Source organism: Excalfactoria chinensis, chromosome 4 (assembly GCF_039878825.1).
Source record: "Excalfactoria chinensis isolate bCotChi1 chromosome 4, bCotChi1.hap2, whole genome shotgun sequence".
Classification (NCBI taxonomy): Eukaryota; Metazoa; Chordata; class Aves; order Galliformes; family Phasianidae; genus Excalfactoria; species Excalfactoria chinensis.
In genome coordinates, this window is record NC_092828.1 from 80,559,544 (window position 1) to 80,579,589 (window position 20,046).

Here is a 20,046-nt window from a genome sequence, read left to right on the forward strand (position 1 = left end):
TACTGCATGGCTCCAAATCTGCAAGTTCACCTGGAGTTAAAACATGAAGAAAACAACCATTTCATAGTATCATAGTATTGTGCGAGTTGGAAGGGACCTTAGAGATCATCGAGTCCAACTCCCGGGATTCGAGCCCTCTGTGTAGCAGAGCGGCACTTCTACCCCCTGCTCCACAGGGGGGATTCGAACCCGGGCCCCCTGGTGTTGCAGACGGGAATTCTACCGCTGCGCCACCGGGGCACACAACATTTCAATGCTGTTGATATATGTTGCTGCTTTAACACACAGTTTAGTCATGATTTTTCTGTTGCCCTCTGTAGAACCCTTTTGGTGACAGTTGCATGTCCTGCAGTATTACTGCAGCAATCTTTCTCTCCTACTCAGCTTCCACACTGGGTATAGAAAGCTAGTAAGACTTCACTGGCATTTTACACTCTCCATAATAAAACTCAATTTTATTCACACGTTCAGTGTCTCATTTCACTAATTCTTATTCTCACATTGGATTAGCAACAATTCTTGCATCTTTGATTCCCCAAAGTGGGGCTGGCAAATATCATTTAACAGAACATCCAAAACAGATTCCAACTCAGAGATTCACCATAATTCCTGTACTTATAGGAGCACTGGGCACACACATTCACACACAATCATCTGTATGGGCAAAACAAAGATAACAATGTACAAAATAAATATAACAAAACAACGCTAACCTTAAGTTTAATGATTTCCATTTGCTTCCCCATATTTGCAATAAGCTGCATGCATTTGTTGGTCATATGCAGCCATGTTAGCATTAAAGCTCAAGAGGCTCTTGAGCTGCTCACTGTTTATAGAGTGAGATCACAGTCATTGGATCATCAATGCTGGAAAAGTCCCATCCAATCATCAACTCTAATAATCAATTGGCAAAGCTGTAATTAGCAGGACAGCATTATCAGTCCTGAGTGAAGCCTTATCGCATCAGCTGTGCAGTGGCATAACGAGACCTAGTGAAATTTAAAGCTCTTCCTTCTGGAAAGTTCAGTGAACTGCTCGGGAAATGTATCAGCACACACAGAGGAACACAGAAAGAACTTAAAAGAATCACAGTTTGGGTTTTGCAATTCCATAGTTTAATTAGTTCAGCATGTATTATTTCTTTTCCTTGATAATCAGCCTTGTATTGCAATCCTTTTTAGGAAAGTAGCAAGTATACCCATTTCCTAGGCCAGAACACACAAACCACAGATTCACAAATTGTTCCTAAGCCTCAGTTTCTTAAATTCTTAAGAGACAGAATGTTTAAAAAAAAACAAAAAACAAAAAAAAAAAAAAAAAACAGTTCTGCAATTCAAATACCTGATGGTGAGACACAGTGAGAGCAGACTCCATCGTGGAAGAATATGACACTGCTCCATTACAGGACTGCACTTCAAGTCTCACCTGCTCAGGAAATGGAGGTTACAGATCAGCCCCTCACAGAACTCTGACCTGCACTGTGCTGCCACAACAGCACTGAGGAAAAGGTTGGTCTTTATGGTCTCACTCTTGGCAAAAATCAAGGTTTTTGGGAGGAAATAATTTAAAAAATATATAGGGGATCACAGACATGAGGAACGGTTATAAGCAGGGGAATAAAATGACACTGTGAAGGTGTTTGAGGTGTACACATACTCAGTAGCAAGATCCTCCTTCACAACAGGGAAGATCTGACAATGAAGCACAAGTCTACCTTAGCGATGTCAGCATAGATAATGTGCATTACCCAGCAGGCTTCAGCGTATCAAAACAACTTGGATTCTGGAACATAAAAAGAACCCAAATCTTACTAGTTTGGAAACTTCAGAGAGAATAAAGCCTGTAAGTGGACTGACTTTCTAAAACTCAGAAATGTTTCCTACCACTGCAGTTACTTGAAAATATCAGGTAGTGTTGTACAGCTGTTCTTCTGCCTTCCCCCGGGGCTCTCCCAGCTCCAGCAGCTGTGTTATGGCTGTGGCAAATTTCAGATTCCTGTGAGCTACAGATAGGCTCTTCCCAGCCTGTGCTGGTGAAGGAGCACCTCTATTGGTAAGGGGGGAATAAGGGTTGATTCCTTCACTCCTTTGAACAGCTGTGAAAGACAACAGTGCAGGAGGGAATTTTGGGGAAAAATTTCCGATGAAGCTGATAGTAGCTTTTGTAATTTGCTGTCAATCCATTCAGTTGATTGAGCTTTAAGATCCAACAGGCAGAATATCCAGGAAAAAGTCCACTGTCTACAGAGGGTCAGATAAACAAGCAGCTATTGCAAGCAGAAGAGAAATCTTATTGTGATGTCCCATCACTGCAAATTACCTGTGACTTTTTTGTGTACTTGTTTTAAGGACAGCTGCTGGACTTTGCTGGACACCTCTTGACTCCATGCTACTCACAGCTCCTGAGGACAGGTGACCTGTGTGCTGGGTGCAGGTCACTCTGGAAAAGCCGCCACACACTGTGCATGAGACCAGCACTACGCACTGTGGCAAAGCACTTCTACCAACACCTCCAACCCGTGGCAATGGATGTGTGTCAGCACGTTAAAAAGTAACACTCCAGAGTTAAAATGTAATTTTCCATAGGAAAAAAAGTTCACTGTACCTAGAAGCAAATCTAGGAATAGGAAAGTAGTTTAAGCTGATGCAAACATCTGTAGCCACAAACTATTACAAAAAAAAAAAACTAAAAAAAAAACTCAAAAAAAAAACCAACCAAACAAAAAAAACCCCCAAAACTCCAAACCAACAGCAACAACAACAAAAATCCGAATTCCAATCAGAAGACACTTCTTGACACATCTCAGAAAGAATAAAACCCATGTGGAAAACATTACACACCATATTACTATATAGCTAATAAAAACAAAAAAACAGCCAAACTTTACAAACAGGATACAAACAGCTCTCCTTTTGCAATAAGGATATCAGATAAAAACAGTTATTAAATACACTGAATACATGTGTACAGGGAGGCTGCCCTTCCCTCCTCCCAGTGCCTTCAATCCTATTAGCTCTTCTTTTGAGGCTTTTTTCAGCATACGCACTCTTTGTTCACAGAAAGAGAACTTTTAGTTGATATAGAGTATGACGCTCAGGAAGCAGGAGAGGAGAGAGGAGATCAAACTTCTTGTTGATCCATTTATCTTTGCTGTCTACTTCACACCACTAGGCCAGTTACAGATGCGGGTTCAGGAAGTTTCTATCTCAGAGGCTTCTTCTATGAAGTTAGCAACAGGACTGAGGAGCAGGAGTGGGAACAGCTTATACTCTCCATTTCCGTCTTCTGAGAGGAGAGGCGGATCACCCACTCCCAGAGTGTCCACTGGGGGCTCAGCCTGGTTTGCTGAAACTGCCAGTGGCAAGACTGTTTCACTACCTGAAGTAGGATGGAGAGCGGGTTTGTCCTCCAGGGGAGCCATGAGGAGGTCTTTTGGATCCTCTGTCTTCCCACCAGCTTCACCAGAAGGCAGTTCTTCAAACAACGAAAGCAGAGGATTGGCCCTGTACTGTATCAGCTGCATATCTGAGAGAAAACAAACATTTTAAACTCCAGGCTCCTACAATAAATAAGTGAAGTCTCTTACTCAAGGCAAGGAAAATTGGAGAGGCTGCTTCAAAACTTGGTTCACTAAAGAAAAGCACACAGCTGAGCTCTGACAGATTACACCAGCAGCTGCAGGAGACTAAGGCCTGCAGCTAAGGCTCCTGTGTCTTTTAAAATCAATGTCTGAAACACACTTCAAGTCCCTACACTCTCTGCATGCACTGGCATCACTGAAGTAGTGAGTTGCACTGCATTTATGTGGGTTGTAGCCCGCATAGGAGATATTTCCACAATGGCATTTGCATTTCTTCTCCTTATTGTGGCACTCTGTCACACATAAGAAAAGAGGAACAGTTAACACCAACATGGGAAACAGAACAGGGTTTGTAAAACTGAGGTACAGCTTCATTAAGATCAAGGAAATCCCAGTTGTCGTAAACATTTTAAGCCCAGGCCAAAGAAGGAAATAAGCCATATTACAGGCTAGAAAAATTCCATTTCAATACACAGTTTTGGAAGAGTATGGAACTGTCACAGCTCTCTGCTCCTTCCAGCCCACCTTTGCTTCCTGCTGTTTCTCTCTCACTTGCTCCCACATCTTCAGTGCTGTCTCCCATGTTTGCAATCTGAAACAAAAAGGACAGAGAATAAGACAGAATGCTTAACCAAAAAATCCAGTTTACTGACTGGTTAGCAACATCAATGGCGAAAGGAGGAGGGAAGAGGAATGAAACAGCTGACCAATGTAAACTGAGCTCACAAACCCATTAATGGAGATAAAGGCTAGCGAAGAAACTGTGAAGTACAGACAAACTTATCTTACCAAAATCAAACAATCTTCTGATTAGCAAATATTTATTTTTCCAAACCAGAAATTTGCCTTGTTGGAATAACACAGTTAAACATGGTTTCATCATGTTTTCATCAAGTTTTGCAAACACAGCTTGAACACAGCAGCATTTTACCTCAGCTGTGGTATAAACACTTATGACAGGGAGTTTTAATTTAAAAACTATTTCTAGGCTACAAAATAAACAACAATGCAAGAGTCCTTCTGTAATATGAAATAATCTTAGGAACAGGGCCCAGAGAAAGAAAATTACATCGAGCTTCTACACATCCTCTCAGGAAGTTCTATACTGCCATGCTCAGAATAAATACAGCATACTGTGTTCTCTTTTTGTTTTTCCATTATATCATCATAGTATCATAGTATCATAGTATCGTGCGAGTTGGAAGGGACCTTAGAGATCATCGAGTCCAACTCCCGGGTTTCGAGCCCCCTGTGTAGCGAAGCGGCACTTCTACCCCTGCGCCACAGGGGGGATTCGAACCCGGGCCCTCCAGTGCCGCAGGCAGCAGCTTAAACCACTGCGCCACTGGGGGCACACTAATATTTTTCTTTAAATATTTTCCTTCAGCCTTCTGACAGATTGCGTTGAACTACAATTGCAGATCTCGTTATTATGTGGCTAAAAGACAGCAAGCCAAGAAACTCACACATACAAGAAAAGGCCAAGATTTTCTAACCTCCTCTTCCTAAACAGAAGTTACAGAAGTGACAGGACTAAAAAAAGTTCCTCAACATAGACAGCTGATTCAGCAAACAGTTTTTCTTCTTCCTTACGGTCTCAGATGCCCTTATTATAAAGTAATGAATACCTTATTTTAAGCCAAATGGCACACCGTAAGAGATGAAATTCTTTTGAGAATCCTCTTAAATTCCTGTATACCAACAGCAGTAACAGAAAGCATTAAATCACCTAGATTAGACAAAATGGTAGTTTCATCCCATGCTGTCAATCCAACCCCTATCCTCACATTATGTCAGTCAAAATTTAACTTCCAACAGCATTTTTGCCCTCCCCGTCATAGAAGCAAATCTTCCTCTTACATTTTCCATACCAGGGGAAGTTTCCATCAAGTTCATATCCAGGGCTGGCAGTTCAGGATTAAACACCTGAAAGCAGAACCAGGTCATACATACATAGGAGAGTATACCACATAATAAAGTTATTAAAGCAAAACTTCAGAGCAATTCCACTCCATTCACCCATGGGATGGTGGCTCACTTGCAGGTCTACTGCAATATACTTTAACCCTGTGGCAGTTAACTGAGCTCACAGGAGCTGTACATGAAGAAAACACTATTTGAACTGAGAATGGCTCTCCATGCTAGTTTGTACTTTGTTACACTCCTTGGATGACTATGCACCACTCTAACCACAACTATTTGCCTTTCAGGATTTTTTTCTCACTTAATCATTACAGCAAGGAATAAATCCGTAAAATCTCATAAGGCAACCTAACCAGTATCAGACACCAGAATAAATGAAAAGACACTTACATCGCTGAAAGCTTCAGAACCAAAGCTATACTGCTTCCCAGATAACATTGTTTGAAGCTCTTCAAGGCTGGCATCGATGCAATTAAGAAAATCCTGAATTTCTTCTCTAAAAAAAAAAAAAAAAGACAAAATTATACAGTACAGTGTAAGAAACAGTCAGCACTCAGGGCCCTTTTTTGCACCACAGGGCAGGAAAAACCTTTTAGAAGTGATAAGTGTAGATTTCTGAGTTATTACAGCTGTTGGGTAAGCAGAGTACCAGACTGTATTATTCATAATCCAGAACAGTTTATTACCAGATGTACAAAACCACAGTCCTGTATCACTTTCAGTGGTCCAACTCTTTACCCAGCAGGTACAGGACACCTGAAGAAGGGAGTTAATACCTGTCCAGTAAAGGATCATTTTGGTTTCCAGAGCTATTCTCGTTCAAGATGGAGTCAATCACTGACACAGGGTCTTCTGGTGCATTAGCTTGTGCAGCGTGCAGTTCTACAGCAACATTTCCCATTTCACTGGATTTGCTGACATCATTTATATGAAGTGGAGGGATAGGTTCTGCACAGTTTAACTCACTGGGCTGTGATACTTGACAAACAGGCAAGCCAGGATCCAGAGCTGTCTGTGTCTCTCTAGAATGTGACCCAAAGAGAAAGAAAACAGGAAAATTCATCTACCATGTTACTGCTCATTGCACATTTAATGTTTTAATGCCTAGTGAGGTCAAATTCACCAAGGGCTCAAATAAGCAACCATTTCATAAATAAAATAAGCTAAAGGGAAATGAAAAATCACTTGTTAAGGTTTATTCAGTCTGCACAGAACACTCTGTTTACACCAATTCATAGAACTGTTTGGGTTGGAAGACATCTTTAAAGACCCCCAGCCCAAACACCCTGCCACTGGCAGGCACACCTTGCACTGCAGCACACTGCACAGCAGCCCTGCCAAGCCTGACCTTAAACTCTTTCCATCACCAATCACCCACAACTTCTCTGGGCAACCTGCTCCATCATTGCACCACCCTAATCACAGAATGAACTCTTCTTTCTATCCAATTTAAATCTACCCTCCTTTAATTCAAAACTATTGCCTCTTATCCTGTCACTAGAGCTCCTGACAAAAATCTCTCTTCTTACCCCCCTTTATATATTAAAAGTCAAGCTTTCTCAGTATCTAGAAATAAGAGCTCCACCTTTAAGCCTTTAATAATTTCTACATAAGATAAACCCAAAGAAAATCTGTGAATTTTTAAAAGGTTCCATTTTCATTGTAATTTTTTTTAATTTAACAGAAAAAATCTAATAGCTTTCTTGTCCAGCATGGTGACCAAATGTCGGCTCTGGAACTCTTTAGATGATTGATAATAAGTTCCTATAAATAGAACACAGGGAATGTTCTTGACTTCAAGATTCTGACAGACCGAAGAAGGCAGAAGACCACATGGACATGTGGTGGTAGGGAAACTTATAACACCTTGTCTCTGGAAATAAAAGATTCCAAACTGGTCTATTTACTACTCTGAAGGTTAATAACTGAGTGAATTTTTCCACAATAATCTGAGATGACAAGAAGAGTGCCTTTCCTCCAGCTGCACTTAATGTAATATTAGCGAGAACAGTACTGAAATCAGAAATAATATTACAAATTTTGCATTACCAGTAAACAATGAACACATTCAGTTCCTTGTTTGGTCCAAAAGTGACATGTTTATTTGTTGAACAGACAAAAGCAAGTTCCCAGAAATAATACCACAGAATCACACCACGGTTTGGTTGGAAGGGACTTTAAAGCCCAACCATACCCACCCTATGCCATAGGCTAGCTACCCCCCAGCTCAGGCTGCCCAGGGCTCACCCATGGCTTCGGAAACCTCCAAGGATCGGGCACCCAAAGCTCTGAACAGCAGTGCCAGGGCCTTCTGTCCTCTGAGTAGAATGTTTAACTTTCACTAACGTAACTACTTAACAAGTTAAGACTTCACATCCTTACACGTACCTGTCTCTGCCACTTGTGTGTGCTACAGCAAGGAGACCATTGGTGGCATTTTCCAGGGTATCAGTGATGTCTCGGATGATGAGACCTGTACGATTCCCATCCTCATCATCTGCATTATGTTCAGAAAAAGCCATCTGTAGGATAGGATATATCAAACAGAAGGAATAAACCAAAAAAGATTCTGCCATTTTTAAAATGTTTACTCTCTTCTCTTCTTGCAGCTTGCATGTCTCACTCAGATTTCATCTACACCAAGCTGTACTGATTTGCATAACTTTACAGACAGGGCAATGATTTAAATTGGTCTATTTCAAAATAGAGTGCATTTAATTATAGCATTAGGACACCAACAGCTGTAAGGAAGACTTCAAGATCACTGTACAGCACCTTGTCTAACTCAGGGTCTTTTTCCCTGCACAGACTTACTGCTTGGCCATTCTCCACAGGTATGCGGACATACTGACGGCTGTACTTGGAAGGTGAAGCACCTGCAGCATCTGTCAGAGACCTGAGACAAAGTACAATGTTAGTGGATCCTGCTGCAGTAAACAGCTGTAGTAATGCTCGATGTGCGCAGGAGCAGTAAGAACTATTACTCATCCACTTCTAAAGCCAGCTTTTTGATATTACTTTTAATAAACACACAGATCAAACTCCAAGTACACCTTTTGTTTTGTAGCATATCAGTAACACTGGCACTCCTTTAAAAAAAAAAAAAAAAAAAGTTACCATTTCCAGCAACTGTTTCCTTCAAAACACAGAACATATACTTTACTGTCTTCTCATCCTATTCAGTTTTGATTATAAAAAAATTCATGCATTTTTCAACTTCTACCACTTTTCTCAAGCATGAATAAAAGAATACAACAGTGGTTGTGGTTCTCTATACAGCCTAAGAAAAAAGCATCTTGCTTCTAGAAGTTGATTCATCTCCATAATGCACATCAGATACTGCTTTCTGACCTATCCAGTAATTACCTTTTCCTTTTGACCCCAACAATATAATTTCCTCGCATCAAACTTAGTATAAACTGAAGAATCTAAAAAGGAAAAACAAAAAGCCAAAAACAAATGATCAGCTTGGAAACATGAATACTACAACATTAACTCAGACTTAGCTTTTATGATTTAAATTAGCAGGTAAATTAAATATCCACTCATGCTCTTATCTTAAAAAGCAAAACGATAGTTACAAAAGGCACTGAAAAACAATCTCATTTGGACAGATTTTATTTATTTATTTATTAAGTGTAATAATATAGCACAGGTCACTGCGGAAGATTCCAGACCAGAAACAGATGAGTGATAAACCAGAGAAAACCTGATCCAGTGCAGAAACTCCTATAGTTTCCACACCAACTTCTTGGCAGGTCTGTCTGGCCCTTCACAGGCTCCATTCTGTGTGCCTGCAGTCTCTCCCTTCAGGTTCCCATTACACTGACTCCAGCCCCACATTTACCCCCAATTAACTTGACTTTCTGCTTTCTCTACAAATAAGATTCACTGAATTGGAATTCTTCTCATCAATATTTTCTTTAGTTTTTGCCTGTGATTCTTTGCTGTGCTGCTTCTTGGACACTCAGGAACTGTGAACATTTTCGTTATGCTGTATCAATTTAGCCTGTTCAGCTCTGTGTCATTTATCATTCTACATAAGCAAAGAATGCCATCAGGTATCACAGAGGCAGGAATAAGGATGGTAGCACTGAAGATGCTGCAATGGTACCTTAGACAGCAGCTTCTGTTGTTGACTGTGCTTCTGCCTTAGAACTGCCACTTCTTTCCACAGGGCCTTATTTTCTCTGCAATGCAGAATAAATCAGAAGACAGAGGATGAACAGAGTTTACTTTATATGATTTAGCTTTCAAACTTTCACAGTACCTTGCAGGACCAATGGCAACATTTTTTCCATGGGTAACTAACAATTGGTTCATCAAATTCACTGCTGTAAGCTCTGGGTTAAACTAACTCCTTATTCCTTCCAGCAGGACCAAAAGCTCACTAACAGCATGTTCTAATCTTCCACTGTTCCATCAATAATACTGATTTGAGGGTACTCCTTCTTTCAAAGCCTCCAAATCTTAGAACAAGGACACGGTGTTTGGAAACAGGCTAAGTGCAATACAGACAACCTCAGAATGGTTTCAAACAATTTATAAAACATAAAACTAAGTGGGAGGTGCAGTGCATGCATCTCCTGAGCTCTGGTTGATACCCACTTGCATGCCAGTGATCTGGGTATATTATCATTGCCCATGCAAAAAGCACACGAGGGAACAGAGACAAGGAAGCACGAACTCCATTTCTGATCAGGAAGAAAACCAAACATTAATTCTAGTTGCATCTAGCCCTGTTTTTAGCCCTGTGTTTAGAAGAGGAAACGCTTTGATACCCCTTAAAAGCTGCTACAGATGATGGCAACCAAAAGCAAATCTGAAGATAGCTAAGAAACTCACACTTGGAATCTCCGGTCTGCTACTGCATTATGGAAACAAACCAGATTCAGATTGCTGTATGGCATGGAATGAGGATTCTTAGGAAAAACAGTTTCACCTGTTTGCAGTTCAACTGAAACACGTCTTTAGCCAAGCTCCATTACATGTAAACTCTACTCAGTGCCTAAGTGCTCCTGCAACAGGTGGTACCTCTTCATGTTAGCCAGTCTGATATCCATGTTGTTCTGCTGCTCTCTCATTTCCTGGACTTCAGAGAGTACTTTGTGTAAGTCCTCTGCGCAGACCTTGAGATCCTCAGTTCTCACTGCAGACACCTAAAATAGGACCAAGTTATACACGCTTCACTAAGAACAGTGCCTCTTACACGCTGTTCTAAGTGAGTAGTGTAGTTAGACTGTGGAAGGGACATAAATTTCATTAAAACATTAGGTAGGATTACTAGCTCTTACACATGACAAAAGACCACAACTGATAACGATGACAGACCTTATGACAATCTCAACTGAAAATAAACAAGATGTGAATGAAAACACCAACACAATTCAAGCTAAAATCCAAAGCACTGACTGAAAATGGCCTTCAGTGAGGGGTTCTCTCTGCCAGCTCTGGTGAACGCTTGCCCCCTAGTGTCAAAAGGTAAGGCAAAACCAAAAGGACTGATGGAGGAGTAAGGAAGGGATGGTCACATTCCCTTTAGGCGTGGGAATACCCACCTGCACAGGAACAGCAAATTGCCATTAAGTTACTAAGGAAAAAATACAGGACTCTAATCACAGGACTGAAAAATTTGTCCCACACCAGGTGAAGTGCAGATTCCTAAAGCACTGCTTCATATTTTATCTCTCAGTGACATATCAAGACTTTGCAGATGTCCTCACAGAGTCAGAGCCCAAGCTGCTTCTCTACCCACAGCAAAACGTATAAATGCCACCGCTTCAATGAAGATCAGCAAAGTTTCTCCTCCCCACAGTTCCATAATTAAAATATTCCAGTTCCTTTGGTAACTCTGTGGTGGTGCCACTGGTGGCTTACATACAGTTCTAGTTTTAAAATAATAGATATAAGTTTTATATACAAGTTATAAAATAACAGGTCTCATCATGTATGAGCCATACGTACAGGCTTTGTAGGTGTAATTTTAAACAATTATTTAGCCAAATACAGACTGCAATGAAATCAAACAAAGTTGTAGCAGGTAACCGCCAGACCTCCCTTCCAACCTAACAGCATGCTGTCACTTTACTTATTTTGTTAAAACCTAACAGATGTGGGAGCATCTGAGACAAACATATTGTTTCCATGCAGGTTGGCTCACAGATCTCCACATTTATTTAATTAAAAGTGGTATTAATTGGTCAAAATAGACCCACAATACTGTAAAGTAACGTTCCATCACTGTGTGACAACACAATGGCATTATGGAATTCTGTGCTAGAACTGCTCCTGCTTCTAACACCTAACTCTTACATTACCTCTCTCATGCCAGTTTGAGGAATAGACTTGCAATTTGATACAGATTTCCCAAAAACTGTCACTGCAGGATCACTGTAGGACAGTCTATCCAATCCAGCTCAACTAGTTAACTGTCACTTCTCATGCTTTTTCCCCAACATTTTGAATTCTGTTTTGGAGTCAAACATCCTTCATCAAGCTAAAAGGCAGCTGAGCAATTGCCAAAGACAGCTCACAGCCCCCTGACGGTGGTTGGCAGACAAGCAGCAAATATTTTCCAAAGCACACAAATCAGCCGGGTATAATATGTGGTCACTGCATCTTGATGTTAGAGCACCCATTTGGTTTTTGATCTTAACTACAACTACAAGGCTCTGGAGAGACCTGGCAGCAGCCTTTCTGTATCTGATGGGGGCTATAAGAATGAAGGGGATAGATTCTTTAGCAGGGTCTGTTGTGACAGAACAAAAAGAAATGGTTTCAAACTGAAAGAGGGGAGATTTAGATTGGGTAAAAGGAAGGAGTTTTTGTTTTTTTTTTACAGTCAGGGTGGTGAGGCACTGGCACAGGCTGCTCAGGGAGGAGTGGGTGCCCCATCCCTGGAGACCCAAGGTCAGGCTGCACAAGGCTCTGAGCGCTGATGGAGCTGTGCCCATCCCTGTGCACTGCAGGGGAGTTGGACAGTTCTTCCTGTCTACAGTTTCAGAAGCTTTTATATTTGTTGTAGATAATACCATATGCTAATATACTTTATGCACCCCAAATTAAATTCCTCTTCAGCACGCCATCCCTTCATGGGAAGGATACCCAAGGGATGCAGACAGTAGGTGCAAGTTTCAAATGCAGTCTGCATACCTCTTGGAAGGAAAGCCAAACTAAAACATTCTGCCAAGTACAAGAAGCAGCTTTCTTCCAAGTTTATGACTATACAATAAAGGTGTCAAGACTGAGGCACACCAACAGAGATCCTAGCCCTAACAATGAAATGGAGTAAAGAAAGGAAGTCCAGCATTCAGACGCATTCTTGTTTGAGACTGAAATACATTTCCATTCCAGACAATAAACAGCAAGAAAAGCTAACATGCTTTATCTGTTGCAAAAATCACATTTCCTGTGCAACAAGGAATAATATGTTTCACCAGAATCTACATGAATGTCTTTGGCACTAAGTAGAGCTTTTGTCTTTTCAACTAGAGCACTCCACCCAGTGCAACACCCATGGGATACACAGTGTCATACATAATGTCAGCTGCTAACTGTCCCTGCATACCAGAAGGGAAGGTGTGCAAGCTAAGACAAGTTAGCAGTTACAGCATCTGCAAAGAGCACAAGTCTGTGTCAGAGAAGCAGCTGCTACTGTACCAACCTTCTTGATCAACCGTCATTCTGAGCAAAAAGCTCAGCAAAGAATCAATCAAAACACAATTATGACTCTAGCTAATCCTCAAGCCTACTCTCTGCTTTTATTAACTTGGACAATGCAACCATCACATTATGACACTCTAAAGAAAGAACTCCAAAGTTCAAATGTCAACAAGATGTATCATGATAGTGTCTTTCTCTGGCGACCACCACATTATGGCTGTAATGTGCAAACAGAGAAAATGTATATTTGCAGATATAGTTAAGACAAGGCCCAAATACACAAAAGAAAACTATACAGTGCTTACAAAAAAACACAGCTTATTAGCAAAACCGGTATAGGAGGAGAAACAATTTATATGAGCTGATTACTGCTGCCTGTGCTGTACCCACACCACCTTTATCATTAATGAAACTGCTGAACACAGCTGGACCCAATATTGACCCTTGAGGTACAACACTTGTTACGGACCTCCAGCTAAAGACTCTGTGCCACTGATAAAAGCTGTAGACCTTCTTCTGTGTGTTGCTAGAGAACAACAGGGTGCATTTTGTTTAAGAGCTGACAGGAGGAGGCCAAGCCAAGCACTAGTGTGGCATTCAGGAGGGAGCGCTGCTAAGGCTTGCCAATGCACAGCCTTGGTTCTCCAAGAATTTGTTGGCTGTAAAATGTTTGAAACACTCAGAATTGCTCTAGATAAGCCTCTTTTCATAACAAAAACAGTGAAGTAAATAAATGCTTAGACTGTACCTTGCGTTTGATGTTTTCCAATAAATGTGCATTTCCTTGCTTGAAGAAAGGGTGCTGGAACTCAATGACTGAGTTTTTCTCTGCTGTAATCATACCATTCTCCAAAGCAACCACCTTCCTGAAACCATCTGTGGAGAGGGATTGAAATAAAGTCATTTCTTTTAACTTAAGCTTACTGTTACAAAACAGAGGTAAAGAAAACCGCAAAGCTACTGAAATACCTACAAGCTACCTACAGCTATTGGAAGCAGGAGCTTCCCCTTCAGTGCTCAACCATTTCACTGCTCTGATCACCCCAGACATGGAACACACCTACCACACTGACAAATGATCTTGCAGGCTCTACAAACAGCATGCATGGCACTGGCCTGCTAGTCCTGGAAGGAAAGACAGTCCAAATAATAATAGAAGCAAGTCAGCAGAGATTTCTTAAGACACCTCACATAAAATATCATCCCAAAGAAACAGACAGTATGTCCCACCTTCCCTTTCATCCCCATAAACTCAGGTGACTGCGTACCAAAACAAATGCTGTTGTATCCCACCAGAGTCTATAGAATAATAAAAGGAAGAGAAATTAGTCCTCAGACTATGGCAACACAGGCACATACAGCACTTCTTCTATCCCAGACCGCCTGCATGAAATAACGCACTGCCAGCTCTATTTTCACTACTGCTTTAAATACCAAAGGGAAGATGCAAATTAGTTGCCAGACCAATGTGTATTCAAGTTTTTAACACAGCTGATACATTCCAGCCTCACTGCACCCACGTGAGGAAACTGTCATCCTTTATGGCATCCTTTATAGGAATATTTGTATTTTATCATTTAACACTGTTGTGACACAATTGACAATTTTTTCTTCACACAACAGGCAAACAGAGCATCCATCATATCCTCTCCTTTCCTGGGAAGAATTCACTTAATCACTTAACCCCCTTGCTCAAAGGCAAACTCTAAACAAGGCAGCCAATTTCTGTTCAGTCTGTACCTTCACATAGCCCCAAATGGACCAACTCCCAATCAGCTCTTTCTTCTCTGCACACTGTACTGACTTGGGTTTGCCATCTCGTTCTGACTTCACTGCCTGCACACACTGTATGTGTTACAGAACAGGCAATATGTGATGCTCATGAGTAGAGCACAAAAAACATGAACAGGAGACTCAGTCCAGCTCGAGCCGTTGGTGCGATTAACGCTGCTTCAACAGAGAAAGCAACACGTATACATGCATGCACAGCAGCTGATTGCTTACACATGTTAAGCTGTCGGATGAAGCTGGAGATGTTGTTGTGTTTGAAGTACTTGGGGAGCAGCTCCTTGGCAAACCGCTGCTCATCCAGGATGCAGAAGTTCTCACCATTCTGGGAAACAAGAGACAGTAACAGTAAGAACAGAGTTTCTGAGGCACTGCTCTGATGTCAGGAGCATTGCTATGGCACCATGGGCAAAATACAGAAAAGGGCATCGCCTGAGTGAGCTTACTGAGTTTTCAAGACCGTAGCAAATAAAGCTTGGGGGAAAAAAAAAAAAAAGCCTTACACGGAACTGGGGTTTGGTTGTGGCTTTGAGGTTTTTGTTGTTGTTTTTAACTAAAGTCTGAAGTTTTGGCCTCGAGCCAAAGAAAAACCGTTCTAAAAACACTCCCGGCACACGAAGGGCAAACGGCTCTCAAGCCGTGCGCTGCACCGCCCGGGGCTGCCGCTGTGCGCGGTGTCAGCGCTAAAAATACCCTGGGGGCAGCGCGGGGCGGCGGAGGTACGGGGCGAACGGAGCGCCCAGGAAGCACCGCGCGGAGCCGGATGGAGCGCGTGCGTCCGTATGAGCGAGAGGAGGACCGAACGGATCACTCTTCACCTTCGCCTTTTGAAGGCTGACACCGGGAGAAACGGACGGAAAAACACGCGTTAGAAAAGGACACGGAACGAAAGTCAGCGCCGCCGGCGTTTGTATCTGAGTGAGGCTGCGGTGTCCCCGCCTGGAGGCCGTCGGCGCCATGAGAGGAAAACAATTAAAGTTAACGGATCCTCGGAACGCCGTCGGGGTCTGTCGCTCAGATGCAGCGCCCGCGGCATGCCGTTCCGCTCCGATCGCCGCGCGGCGCGGCCGGGACGCGGCACAGAACCTCTCCGGGCTCGGCTCGTGCCACGCGCCAGCGCTCCCGGCCCGACGCGCCCTCCCTCCCCCCCCCGCAGCCCCCACGCGGCCCCGCGCCTCCTCCTCCGCCGCCGCCGCCTCCCCCGGGCCTCGCTCCCCGCGGGGCCTCCTGGACCGCCGCCGCCTTCCGCCGCCCCGAGGCCGCCCTCACCCGGCTCCAGCAAATGACGTCATCGCTCTGCGGATCCTCCACCAGGGCCCACAGCTTGGCCAGGAAACCGGGCACCGTGGCGGCGCCGGGGGCGCCGGGCAGCGCCGACCCTTCCCTCATTCTCAGGTCGGGCCGAGCTCTCGCGCAGCGGCCGCGCGGGCGGATCCCCACCGGAGACCGTGACGCCACGCGGGGCGGGACCCGCGAGCCAGAGCGGCTCGCTCATTGGCGGGCGGGGTCTGCGGCCCGTTGCGGCCCGCTCATTGGTGCAAGCAGCCAGACCCCGCCCCGCGCGCCTCGCCCCAGCCCCTGCCGGCGCGTGCCTCTTGTTTTGCTCTCCGGGGAGCGCGGCGCGCAGCCCCGTGACTTCACCGCGTGCCTTTAAAGGGACCGCGCGGCGGCAGCGGCGAACTCAGCGCGTCCCGCGGGAGGGAAGCGGCGGGCGGAGCCGCATCCTCGGGTACGTTCCGCCGCGCTCCGGCTCTACCTGCTGGGGGCGGGTATGGGCCCGGGGGCGGATACGGGTGGGAATGCGCTGGGGCAGGTGCGGACGACACGGTGCGCTGGCCGCGAGTCGAACTGCCTCCGCTGGGCTGTCGCTGTGCCGCGGGTGGCTTCACTCCTCCTGGAGAACGTATGAGCGCCTGCACGTAGAGTCGGTGTCAGAAGGCGACGTTGGGAGGGCTCGCTCCCGTCGGGCGGTGCGGGGGGATCCCGGGGCCCCGCCCCCACCTGCACACGAAGGGCGGCGCCCCCCTCCCGGGCAGACTTTGCCCCTGTGGTGCGGGGATCGCTGCTTGCTGTGCCGCTCCCTTAGCGCTGCTGTCACGGACGGAGATGTTCCTTTGCTGGCGGCCGACCCTCCTCACAGTAAGGGACGAAGCGGCTCTGCTCCGCGCGTGCTCCCCCTCCCTTTCCCGTTGGGCGCTGTTTTATACCTACTGAAAAGTCTTGGGAGAGCCCTCGTTCCGTCGGGTTAATTCGTCTGATATGCGGCAGTTAATTAGCGAGCCGATTAACTTGAATTATTCGTTTACAATTCCTGATTTATTAATTAAGAATATTAAGACTCGGGAGTAGAAAGAATTCTGCTATCGAGGTTCAGGGATGACCCACGCAAAAAAACAAAACAAACAAAAAAAAAAAGCTTGCGTTTTTTTTTTTTCTTGCTCGAGTCTTTTTTTCAACAAAGGAGGAACTCTGGGAAGCGCAGTTCGATGGCCGCAGGCAGCGCGGTTGGGGGCTGAGCGGGGCCGGGGACTGCGTGTTGTGTTGGTGCTCCCAGTGGAGGGTGGCTGAACGATAGCAGCCATCCCTGTATCGCATACAAAACCAGTCTGTGTTTGCGTGGCATTTTGCCACCATCCCCCTCTTGAAGTTTAAGAAAACCGATGGCGTTGCCCCTTTGTTGCATTTTTCTTTACTTGTGTCTTCTGTTTTTCTCTTCGAACTTGTTCAAAGTTATCTTTGTGTTTCAAGAGCTGCATGAGTCTTTTGGCCGCCAATTTCTTTATAGGCTGCACTTAACCTTGTTACATTTCTGCATGAGATCTTGAACGTTATTCACGTGAGTTTGTGTTTAGTTTCTCATCCACTTTATTCCTTTTCTTTTTTTCCTTATTCCTTTTTTTTTTTTTTCTTTTATATCCTTTGTGTAATTCTGCACTCCTACTCCATCAGTTTCTCCTTTGGACAGGTGATTCTTCAGCAAGATAGAATACTGGAAGTGCTTTCATTTAATTCCTGCAGCTCTCCTTGAGTCCCCCAGAGTGTTCCTGGTTCCTCACAGTGAACTTGATGCTGAGTGCAGTGTTTTATGAGCAAGCACCTTGCTTCATGATATAGATCATGGAAAGCATTACTGGAACCAGTAGAAGAGAACAGTTTTATGTTGAAAATCCAGGCATACCCCTGGGTGGCAGGGAACCATTCTTTAAGGGCATCCTTGAAAGCAGTTGGAATTTGAAATGCTTCATGATGTTGTATTTCTCAGGGGCTTAGTAGAGCAGAGAGGGATTGTGGTAGCAGCTAACAGTAGTTACTTGTTCAGGACTGTTTTCCATTGCCATTTATGTGGTCCTTCATGATGATTTGGGACCTTGGTCCCAAATGTCTCTTGACATTTTTCTGGTGCCTGTGGTAGGTTCAGCTCGTGGCCCATCTGCTTTATGTCACACAGCTATAAGCATTGTGGGTGCCTCTGCTGCAAACAGTTCTATTCACTTCATCCCCTCTGGGTGAAGGATTACCAATTATAGCAGCATTTTGTCAGCACTATTAAGCAAAATATTTGGAATTGCTGCTGACAAAGCAGTGAGTTAAACTGTGATGAGAGAAGCATGGTGTGGAGTTGCATACTGATTATCAAGGCAAATTTGCCCTCCCTGTGCATTATGAGGATGATTTTCTTTATTTTTCACCCCGATGGGTGTTCAGGTAATGATTCCCCACAGGACTTCTATCTGATTTCTAACTCTCAAAAGCTGTCAGCTTGATGTGTGGTACCATCAAACCAACTTATTTAGGATAAAATTTCATGGCCAGATTCTGCTTCCTTTTCCTTTGTTTTTCTTCCCTGCAGATGTATCCTCCAGAAGAACATTCTGCTCACACCACGATGTGGATGTTCTGGCTATTGCTGCTTTGCATCCATTGCCCATCACCCATGTTTGCTGGAGGCATCACCCGAGTCTATTACCTGGGGATCTGTGAGGTGGACTGGAATTATGCTCCAACAGGAATGAATGTGTTCAGCAACCAAAGCATTGCACGTAGCCTGTATGTTTAGTTCCATAAGAACTGAGTCTTGTGCTGCCTGAACATTTTCTGAGCAATTCTGTGCAAGCATTCTGGGTCATCTAAGCAAGCAGGAGGCAGGATCAGCTGTGTGGTCTTTATGAGCTTAATGGTTAACTTGTCTTATCATAAGAATATAGAAACTGTACCAGCGGGGAAGCAAATGGTCAATTTAATGGAGCATCCAGTGACCAATGCCAGTTATGCTAGAGGGAAGTGAAAGCACTATAATAGAGCAGATTGTGCAGTGCTCTGCCCTGAGGGTTGGCATTTCCTACTTTCAGCTGATGCTGTAGGTATCCTGAAGTATGACGACTTTTCACCTCCATGTAAATGACTCCATGGGGCTGACTTGTTTTTGTATAATTGAGATTTCAAGCCGTGGAGGCGATGGAACTTGCTTAGTGAAACCTTAAGGTTGTTTGGAAAATGTTCTGTTTTTGTGGTGGAAGTATATCTGGAAAGTGAAGCAATCCTTTGAGTCACTATAAAAACAGTTTGTTCTCAGTTTTCAGAATAACAAGCTTTTTTTTTGTAGCTTTCCACAAATTTCTAAAAGCATTTGTTTTAGCCTTCTCACTATGACAAGCTATTTGCTGGCCTGCCCAGTCATTCAGCTCTATGTGCCATAATAAATAGTGCCCAGGGGTTTCTACATCTTTCAGAAACACAGCAGGAATAGGAGGAGGAAAAATGAGGGCTGTCAGTTCAGCGTGAGTCCCTTCTCTCTGGAGATGCCAGATGGGCTCAGTTTGTTTGCAGGAAAAGCAGCTCCTCAGGGTCAGGCTGAATCAAGGTGATGCATGTGTTTTCATTGGTACCTGCAGTGATAACAAATACAGTATTTATAACTTACTTTCTCTTGGAGTACATGAAAAGAAGAAATTAAATGAGAAGCTGTTAAACTCTTTTAAAGCTGTCACTACAGTTAGCTAATAGCACTCCTATGTGCAATGATTGCAGAAGTGAAACTGCTAGCAATAAGAGAATTGGTAGGAGAATGGTAGAAGAATAGTTTGAAAGGGATA

General features: G+C 43.8%; 2 protein-coding genes across 4 annotated transcripts in view; one reads left to right on the plus strand and one right to left on the minus strand.

The window, feature by feature from the left end:
- Positions 1–1,100: 1,100 nt before the first annotated feature.
- Positions 1,101–16,403, minus strand: LOC140250890 (heat shock factor protein 3). Of its 2 annotated transcripts, XM_072333937.1 has the most exons (14): positions 16,223–16,400; positions 15,170–15,278; positions 13,914–14,041; positions 10,538–10,662; positions 9,618–9,693; positions 8,870–8,931; positions 8,318–8,399; positions 7,892–8,025; positions 6,470–6,525; positions 6,280–6,385; positions 5,894–5,999; positions 5,441–5,506; positions 4,106–4,172; positions 1,101–3,525 (listed from the first exon to the last, which is right to left on the minus strand). In XM_072333937.1, the coding sequence occupies exons 1-14, from the start codon at positions 16,340–16,342 to the stop codon at positions 3,191–3,193; spliced, it is 1,572 nt and encodes a 523-aa protein (XP_072190038.1). In that variant the 5' UTR covers positions 16,343–16,400; the 3' UTR covers positions 1,101–3,190. The 2 variants fall into 2 exon arrangements, with proteins under 2 accessions (XP_072190038.1, XP_072190037.1); XM_072333936.1 differs by having other exon boundaries at positions 6,280–6,525; positions 16,223–16,403.
- A 181-nt stretch (positions 16,404–16,584) lies between these two features.
- HEPH (hephaestin) overlaps positions 16,585–20,046 on the plus strand; it is a 30,843-nt gene continuing 27,381 nt past the window's right edge. Inside the window, exons 1-2 of one of the 2 annotated variants that reach the window (XM_072333934.1) lie at positions 16,585–16,682; positions 18,804–19,000. In XM_072333934.1, coding sequence (XP_072190035.1) covers positions 18,804–19,000 — 197 coding nt within the window. In that variant the 5' untranslated portion in view covers positions 16,585–16,682. Of the gene's footprint in view, positions 16,683–16,934; positions 17,093–18,803; positions 19,001–20,046 lie in introns of those variants that run through there. The other variant, XM_072333933.1, reaches the window with a different exon arrangement.